At 36.4% G+C, this 8,176-nt stretch overlaps 1 protein-coding gene across 1 annotated transcript; it reads right to left on the reverse strand.

The window, feature by feature from the left end:
- Positions 1–116: 116 nt before the first annotated feature.
- Positions 117–8,176, reverse strand: LOC146527330 (calaxin-like). Its single transcript, XM_085206832.1, has 5 exons — positions 8,056–8,176; positions 7,653–7,722; positions 7,035–7,215; positions 6,700–6,810; positions 117–302 (listed from the first exon to the last, which is right to left on the reverse strand). Exons 1-5 carry the CDS (start codon positions 8,174–8,176, stop codon positions 117–119), a joined length of 669 nt encoding a protein of 222 aa, XP_085062958.1.

Consider the following 8,176-nt stretch of genomic DNA (forward strand, 5'->3'; position numbering starts at 1 on the left):
GATTTTAAACATATACACAGATTACAATTTTATAAACGTTATTAAAAAAATTAAGCAAATTTGTATTAATTATATTATACAATTACAATAAATATAAAATACATATAATAATTTGATCACATTGTGCCCCAGGCCGGGCACCAAGTGGCCAGGAACGAGTACACAGCTGGCCTCTCGGGCAGACAGTAACCTAAGCTCTCGAGTAGCGAAGGAGTTTTCGTAACTGACGTGTGAAAATCCTGAAAGTTTATAACGCCGTCCAAGTCCACATCCATGCGTTTCAACATAATGTCGACAAACTCCTGAAAAATATTTTTTAGAGTATTAACATTTTATGGTAGTTATTTTTAAATAATAACTATATAAAATAGCAGGACAGCCACCGGAACCTTGTTCCCCAAGTAGCGAAGGAGAGGCACACTTCGTTCCCCAAGGTTCCCGCTGAATTTTCTAGATATCACGTGCTGAATAGCAGGACTTAACACTGCGGTGTGCCCGCTAGATTATTTTCAGTTCTAAAGCTGAATACCAAGGTAAGCTTGCCAGATACTAGCGTTAAAACATTCCGACCTTCGTTTTCCGCCAAAAATCCAAAAATACGCGTATTGGGTGACGCAACTTAACGCCGTGCCGTGAGTCGTCGTGGCGCACTGGAACAGCCTTTGAGTGTAAGTAAGAGGTTGGGAGATCGATTCCCGATTTAATTCCGCTATCCAATATTTGATGATTTCAAAATAAAGCGGGAAGTGGAGAACGGAGTGTCTTAACATTAAGTTCTCTCTGGCTGCCTACCCTGATAAATAATATTTTCTTATTCCTAAAAATAGTAATATCGTTAATTTGTAGACCACAAAAAGCAACATAATATGTTTAAGTCAATCAAATCTTTAAAATACAAATATTTGTTAGAGCCCGCCACTAAAAACATAGTGTAGCGACACTATAAGAAAAAAAATAAGAGCTGAACGTTCTACAAATGTATGACTGCCTATAGCTTAAAGCTCTGAAGGCACGTGTAAACAAAATATATTTTATATTGAAAATGAAATAAATTATTTCTTTGCAAAGTCGTACTATTAACGCAATTAATAAAGAAATGAGTTTGAATGAAATAACATTGAATTATTATTGATTTGTGTCCCTGAAACTACTTCTTGAAACCTTTCACTCAAGTTGAACTAACTACTTTGCTTATTTAGAAAGAAATGTCATTAAAAATATAAAAGTTATAGATAAAATGAAAGTGCACGCGATTAATGAAGATTCGGTTCCACCGGAGAGAATGATTTTATTGGAATAGTTCTCATTTCTCCGATCAAACAGTGTGAACAGGATACGCGGAGTAGTGTTCCGATACTCCGCATACATTTTTTCTAAATGTTTTGCTTAGGTACTATTTTTATCTGGCATTTAGCAGGGTAGGAAGATGAAACCTAGTGTCAAAATACTCCGTTCACCTTTTTCGACCGGAAATCGAGACATTGCAGTGAGTGGGAGACATTATCGCCTCGAATTGTCTTTCCAGAGCATTAAAATAAGATAAAAAAAGAATAAATAATAATTGACATCTTTATATTATGCAATAAAAAGATAATATCTATTCGTCATACAAACTACAAAAGATTAAAGTCAGGTAAATCTGGTCGTCATATAAATATTTCAGGTAAAATGTAAAGATATTTACTCGGAAATTGAAACTGCAAAGGTTACTTAAGATAAAAGTACCAGTAAGCTTTTGCTGATATAAAACTATCTCCAATTTTTTATTATAACATTCATATAAAGGATATATTTTTTTAAAATATTTTTCATTTTCGCAGTTGATAATATTTTGGGCTACATATTGTTTTAGTATTATTGTTTAGTTCCCGATCGCCGTAGTGCATCAGCGGGTTGTGGTTTCGATTCCTACTCGGTCGAATTGATTATTTTCCGATTATGAATTCCGCCAAATTTCATTATATTTTTATTATTATTTGATCCAGCTTCATAACGCATATCCTGCATATATCAGAGAAAGCAGAGAGAGGTAATCTAGTGTTAACTTTGCCTGGTTATTGGACGGAGAAATAGATATATTTAATATTTCATTCCCGCGAGTGGGAATCCAATCCACAACCACTGCGTGTGCCACAGCCAATGACTTATTATTTCTTATTATTGGTTGTATCAGAAATAAAAATAGCAAAAACAAAAAAACTATGACGAAATTATAATAATCCTTCAAAGACTTAAGAACGTGAACGTCGCAGCGAGCGGCGCAATGTTTAACTGTAAATGCGATGGTTCTGGGTTCAATTTCCATTCAGGGAAATAATTTACTATCATTTTCTCGCAAACAAAGCCACAGAACAGCGTTCAGTTCGTAACCCGCAATGTGCCATAAATTCTTTGAAAAGTGGGGTTCGGAGTGTCTTAACACTAACTTCCCATTGGCTAACCGACTGTAAGTATAAGGGAGATATAACATGATGCTAAAAAATAAAGTAATAAAGAAATAACTTCATTACTCACAAACTATGTAATGTAATTTAACAATTTAATAATCTTTTACATGAGTGATAATCGAACTCAGAACCATCAGTTTAGTTCAAACACACTATATCCCACTGGGACAAGACGGTAAAACATAGATATTTATATTTGTATAACGAAACAATATGAAAAAGGGAAACCTATTAGACGGCCTTTTAAACGTCTGTCAACTGCATAATGCCGATGCACAAAGCCCGCCGGGCAGACCGCACTAATAGAAGAGATCACTAGAGACCAATTGAGAACGTGATGGAGATTTATTGTGATTTAATATTTCTATATTTATGTACTATCTATATTTATATATTTACTTAAATTTATATTTCCGTTTCTTCGCTCTGGTATCGGGGCTTTTGAGTTTCGCCACTCAAGACGCGTTTTTTTCTCATTGCCTCCAGAATTCGACGAAAAGTGGGGAACGGAGTGTATTAACACTATGTACCCTCTGCCTTACCTGATGTGAACGGGATACAGCGATATATTTTGGACGTCGTCGTGACGAAGATTGACAGAGTTTGAATGTTAAAGCGATGTTTGTGGGTTTCATGTCCACTCAGAGAAATGAAATATTTTCGTTTCCTCGCTTTGGTAACAAGACAAAGCGCAGCGTTGCGTTCCGCCACTCAACACGCAATATCTTACGAGTGTCTAAAGACTAAGTTCCCTCTGCCTATTCTACTATATGCGGGATAAAGACATGAAAAATATGATATATCTGTTTCTTCTTCTTTTCCTGGCATTCATCCCGGCTATTACCAGGGTCTGCCTTCCTACTCAACCTACTCGACTTTGCACGATCTTTTCCGTCCTCGGTGGTTAGACCATTGGCTCTCATGTCCTGTCATCATGACATCCAACCAGCGCTTCCTTGGGCGTCCGGGAGGTTGCGCCCCAGGAACTGGTATAGCAAGGCACTTGCGTCCGACATAGTTCTTAGGCCGGCGCGTAACGTGGCCAAACCATCTCATCATATCTATTTATTTAACAATATATATTCATATACTATAATGTTTTTCAGTTTCACGCTTTATACCGATTTCCAGATATGCATATTAAATGACAGTTCTTAGGGCGGTAACAACTGTCATACTAGCTTTTTTTCTTGGCAGTGAGGGCAGATGAAAATAATTGATTGCCCCGCGTGGGAATCGAATCAATACCCGTCCTGTTTGCAACTAGAAACTGTGACACAGCACCACGAAGGCCTCATAAATAAAGATTTATTGATGATTTTAATATACACAGATGTTATATATCTGAGTGATTTAGAGACAACGCACAGCCGAAACTAGAACGAGCGCGTGGAAAGCTGAAATTTGACAAGTAAGTTCCCTGGGGAGTGTAGAGGAATCTAAAAAAGTATTTATCGAAAACCTCATGGGATAGGGGACAAAATGGATTTAATATTTTATGCAGCTTTTCTCGTATATAAATTACACAGAGCAGTAAAAAAATACTTGAAGAAGCGATGGTTCCAAAGAAACAACGACAATTTTATTAATCAACTTGGTTACAACTAATAAAGGTAATAAGTAATTTAGGTTCACGCTCTATCCCGCTTATAGCAGGCTTCCCCATTTTTCACCCTATCTTTGAGACTTCGAGACACTGTGTGTGGAGTGACAGAACTCAACGCCGCGCTTCTCCGTTACCAGAGCTAGAAAATTAAAATACTTCCGTCTCCCGATTGGGAATCGAACCCACAACCGTCGTGTTCACAGTGGTATAAGTTGTGGCTTATTAATAAACTAATAAAGTTAATTTATTTACGTTTATATTTCCATTCCTTCGGTGTCGAGACTAAGCGCGGCGTTGCCACTCAACACGCAATGCCTCCAGAATCTTGCAGAAAGTGGGCAACGGAGTGTCTTAACACTAGTTTCCCTCTGCCTAGCCTGCGGTATGCGGGATACAGCGTGAAGCTGATTTTATTTGATTTGATTTAAGTCAATTTCTATAACTTTCTTCCAAGAGATAAAATTACTGCACATTACAAGCTCGACCTTGAAAATTATTCCACTCAATTTACATTGAGAGGTCTCATAAATAACGAATAGTTGCACAACTTGTCGGACTATTTGATTTCAAGGATTTATGCTTTATATTTGTTTAATTAAATATGATGATAATTGCACGCTGTATCCCGCATATAGCAGGGTAGGTAAAGATAATAATACATATTGTTAAATCTGTCGTCCTTCGCTTTACGCCCAAAGTGGCCTGTTGACTGGCGGAACTTAACGCCGCACTTTATCTTGTTATCGGAGCGTACAAAATGTAAATATTTAATAATTCATTCTAATGAGTAGAAATCGAACTGACAATTTTCTTGTTTACAATCATGAGCTGGGCTGTGCAACGATTGCCGATATTATTAAATATTGTTTAATTTAATTATGAATGAGATTATACTTAAATTTTTATCAATATTCTCGCTTTGATAAGAAGAATAGCAATGTGGGGGTACTCCTCCCACTCAAATACGCAATTTCTTTACAATAAATAAACAACAAATTGAAATATTATTTCAGTCTGAGTTCACATACTTACGACTATTGCCAAGTTGTATAAAGAAACGTACATGATAGATACAACATTTTTGTATCTTCATTTACATGTACGTATTTATAAATAAATAGAAAAATATGTAGTGTAGATAGACTTGGAACGAAGAACGGAGTGTTTTAACACTAGGTTCCCTCTACCATGGTGTGTGCGAGATACAGTGTGAAGCTAAAAAAAAGATAAATTTCTATTGAATTATCCGCAAGCGAAATGTAATTGCATAAAAATGTTGTTCAATTGTATATGTGAAGGAATCTAAAGGGAATTAACTAGTGTCTTAACACTAGGTTCCCTCTGGCTACCCTGGTGTGTGATGCGGAAGCAGTGAAGCTGATTTATTTTATTAATTTTTATCAAAAGAGAATGTTGAAACTTATTTAAAATATAAGAGAGCAGAAAAAATAATCTCTTGTAAGGTAGAAGGATAGTAAATAATGTACTAAATGAATTATTCTTAAGAGATCATCACACTAAAAGCAGATATTTTTTATAGTTTCACGCTATATGTCGCGGATAGCAGGTAAGACAGAGGGTTTCGTTGCCCACGCACAACTCTCGAGATACTGGGTGTTAGTAAGCATATTTCAAGGCTGCGCTTCCTCTTGTTACCAAGGCTACGAAAAGAAAAAAGTTCACTCCCTAGAATGGAAATTGAAGCCAAAACTATCACGCCTACAGGCAGGTACAGTGCCGCTACACCGCGACGCCCTATTGAAGTAAAACTTTAGTCAATAGTTCAAAAATATTAAAAATTACACAATTACTCTTAATGAAACCAATAGTAAAATTAAATTATATTTGGGGTCCATATAAGACTTAAGAAGCCGTCGTTTACCGCCATCTGTTAATGATATACATTTTGCACGTTTATGAGGAAAAGCTTCCCATGACAGTCTATGAGCTTTCGTCTCAATATACTTTAGAAGAATTTATATAGATGGCGTATGTATGAAAACTTTTAAGGGGCATACATTAGTTATAAAATAAAATCAAATCAGCTTCACGCTGTAACCCTCACACACACACAGGGTAGGCAGAGGGAACCTAGTGTTAAAACACTCCGTTCCCCACTTACCGCCAAATTCTCCTCACCTCCACGCTTTGCCTTGACCAGAGTGAAGAAATGAAAATATAAATTTAAATAAATATTTCATTTCCTCCAGGGGAGGGATAGAATTTTACACTCACACCTTATGCCCCTGCGCCATGACAGGCTTCAATTATATGTAATTTTATATGTTATGTTATTTTTTTTCATTAGTTACTAAAATTATTAGAAATAAATAATATTATAGCATTAAAATATATAACCAAAAAGATGAAGAGAACATTATCTTTAAAAATAATTAAAATAAATTTAGACTCTAATAATATTATTTCTAAGCAAAATTGGCTGCATTAACACCTGTGGTGCATGCAAATAAATGATAAAATCCTTATAGATATTACAATAATGTAAAAAAAAACATATACAACAACGCGCAATACCTTGAAAAATTCGGCTGAAAATAGGAAACAGAGTGTCTTAGCACTATGTTTACTCTGCGGTGTGTGGTACAGCATGAAGCAAACTTTTTTTACTATTAAAACGAAATATACCTTAACTGCTTCTTCGACATCGTCATCTCGAGACGCTTTCGCCAAACTCTTCTTCATTAGTTGGTACATTGTCTCTCTTCTTAGATGTCCTTCGCCTAATAAATCATAACACTGGAAATAAAAGTGAAACATCACATGTCTTTAATAGTATTCCGTAGCAAGTGCAACTACTCCAAAAGGATAATAGTATAGACATTCTCTATACTTTGCACAGGGAACCTAATACAAAATCACTTAAATTTGCATTTTCCATCCGGAACGTAACTCAACGCCGCATTTTAAATACAAATTCCGCGGAACATTTAAAATATGAACAAAAAACAAAGCAATCTAACGGTAAATGCATAAGAAATCCTTTCTTCCAAAGTTCCATGTAGATACAGAGACATCGCCTTAGCGAACGTTTCCATGGTGACGTACGGCGAGGTGCCCCTGTCGAGGGCGACCATGACGCGCTCCATCATGTACGAGTCAGTCATGCCGAGGCCGGTGTGGAGGACGTCGCGGAAGTGGGCCCTGAACAATTATACTAGTATAGAAGTCGAACTAGTAATTTCCATAGGAATTTTGGAAAAATTCTCTTTTAGGGATCTAGTACCGTCGCCAAGGACATAAATACATGCTAATTTTCAGCGTTCTACATCGCGTAGCGTCCAGCTGCGCGTACCATATAGCTTTTAATAAGATAATTGTTACTTTAATATCATTATTTTTGAATCTGTGCAAACACATGACATGAGTGCAAACGTTCGACTTTAAACACGATGGTTGTGGGCCCGTTTCTGGTCGAGGGAATGAAATATTTAATATTTTAATTTCCTCGCTCTAATAACGAAGCAAGCCGTGACGTTGTGATCCACCACTCAACACGCAATGAAATCGAGAAATCGGTGGAAAATGGGAGGGTCTCAACGGAGTGCCTTAAGGTGGACTATATTTGCAATTCAACTCACCTAGATATTAAATCAGACGCAGCAGGTTTCTCGTCCCGTTTTTGTATCTTAAAAAATATTATCATGACCTCTGCAATCAACAAATAAAATTAAATCTTAAAATCGACATATTATATACCTTAAAAGCTTTTATTTCTGATAAATTTTAGATTATACTTCAAAAATCGTGACATAGCTCTAAGGAAATATATCTAATCTATTAAACGCTAGAGGCCGCTAATAAGCCTCTGTTAGCAAACAAAGCCTTTTCCAGCATAACTGGATAGGGAATCCTAGCGTTAAGACACTCCGTTCTCTACTTTCCAGCCAATTTCCAAGTGCCAGAACTCAACACTGCGCTTTATAGACTAAACTGAAAAAACATACTCGGAAAATGGTAAATCTTACAATATAAAGTACTAACGTTCCAATTCATCGAAAGTAAAATGGGTATCTTTCTGTATTTCCATCCACATAGAACCGTGTTTCTTTCGGAATCGGATCTCCTCCATAGGATCCAAAGCTGAGTCGAGAGATGCCGACAT

This window comes from Heliconius melpomene, chromosome 21, assembly GCF_056956725.1.
Source record: "Heliconius melpomene rosina isolate 202511_hmr_F chromosome 21, ASM5695672v1, whole genome shotgun sequence".
Classification (NCBI taxonomy): domain Eukaryota; kingdom Metazoa; phylum Arthropoda; class Insecta; order Lepidoptera; family Nymphalidae; genus Heliconius; species Heliconius melpomene.

What these genes read in the sequence shown, in the direction of transcription:
- LOC146527330 (XM_085206832.1), bottom strand. Translation starts at nt 8,176, where the DNA reads ATGTCGGCATCTCTCGACTCAGCTTTGGATCCTATGGAGGAGATCCGA. An exon ending in TACTTTCGATGAATTGGAAC is followed by an intron (nt 7,723 to 8,055) that starts GTTAGTACTTTA and finishes TGTTGATTGCAG; the next exon opens with AGGTCATGATAATATTTTTT. An exon ending in GCGTCTGATTTAATATCTAG is followed by an intron (nt 7,216 to 7,652) that starts GTGAGTTGAATT and finishes ATAATTGTTCAG; the next exon opens with GGCCCACTTCCGCGACGTCC.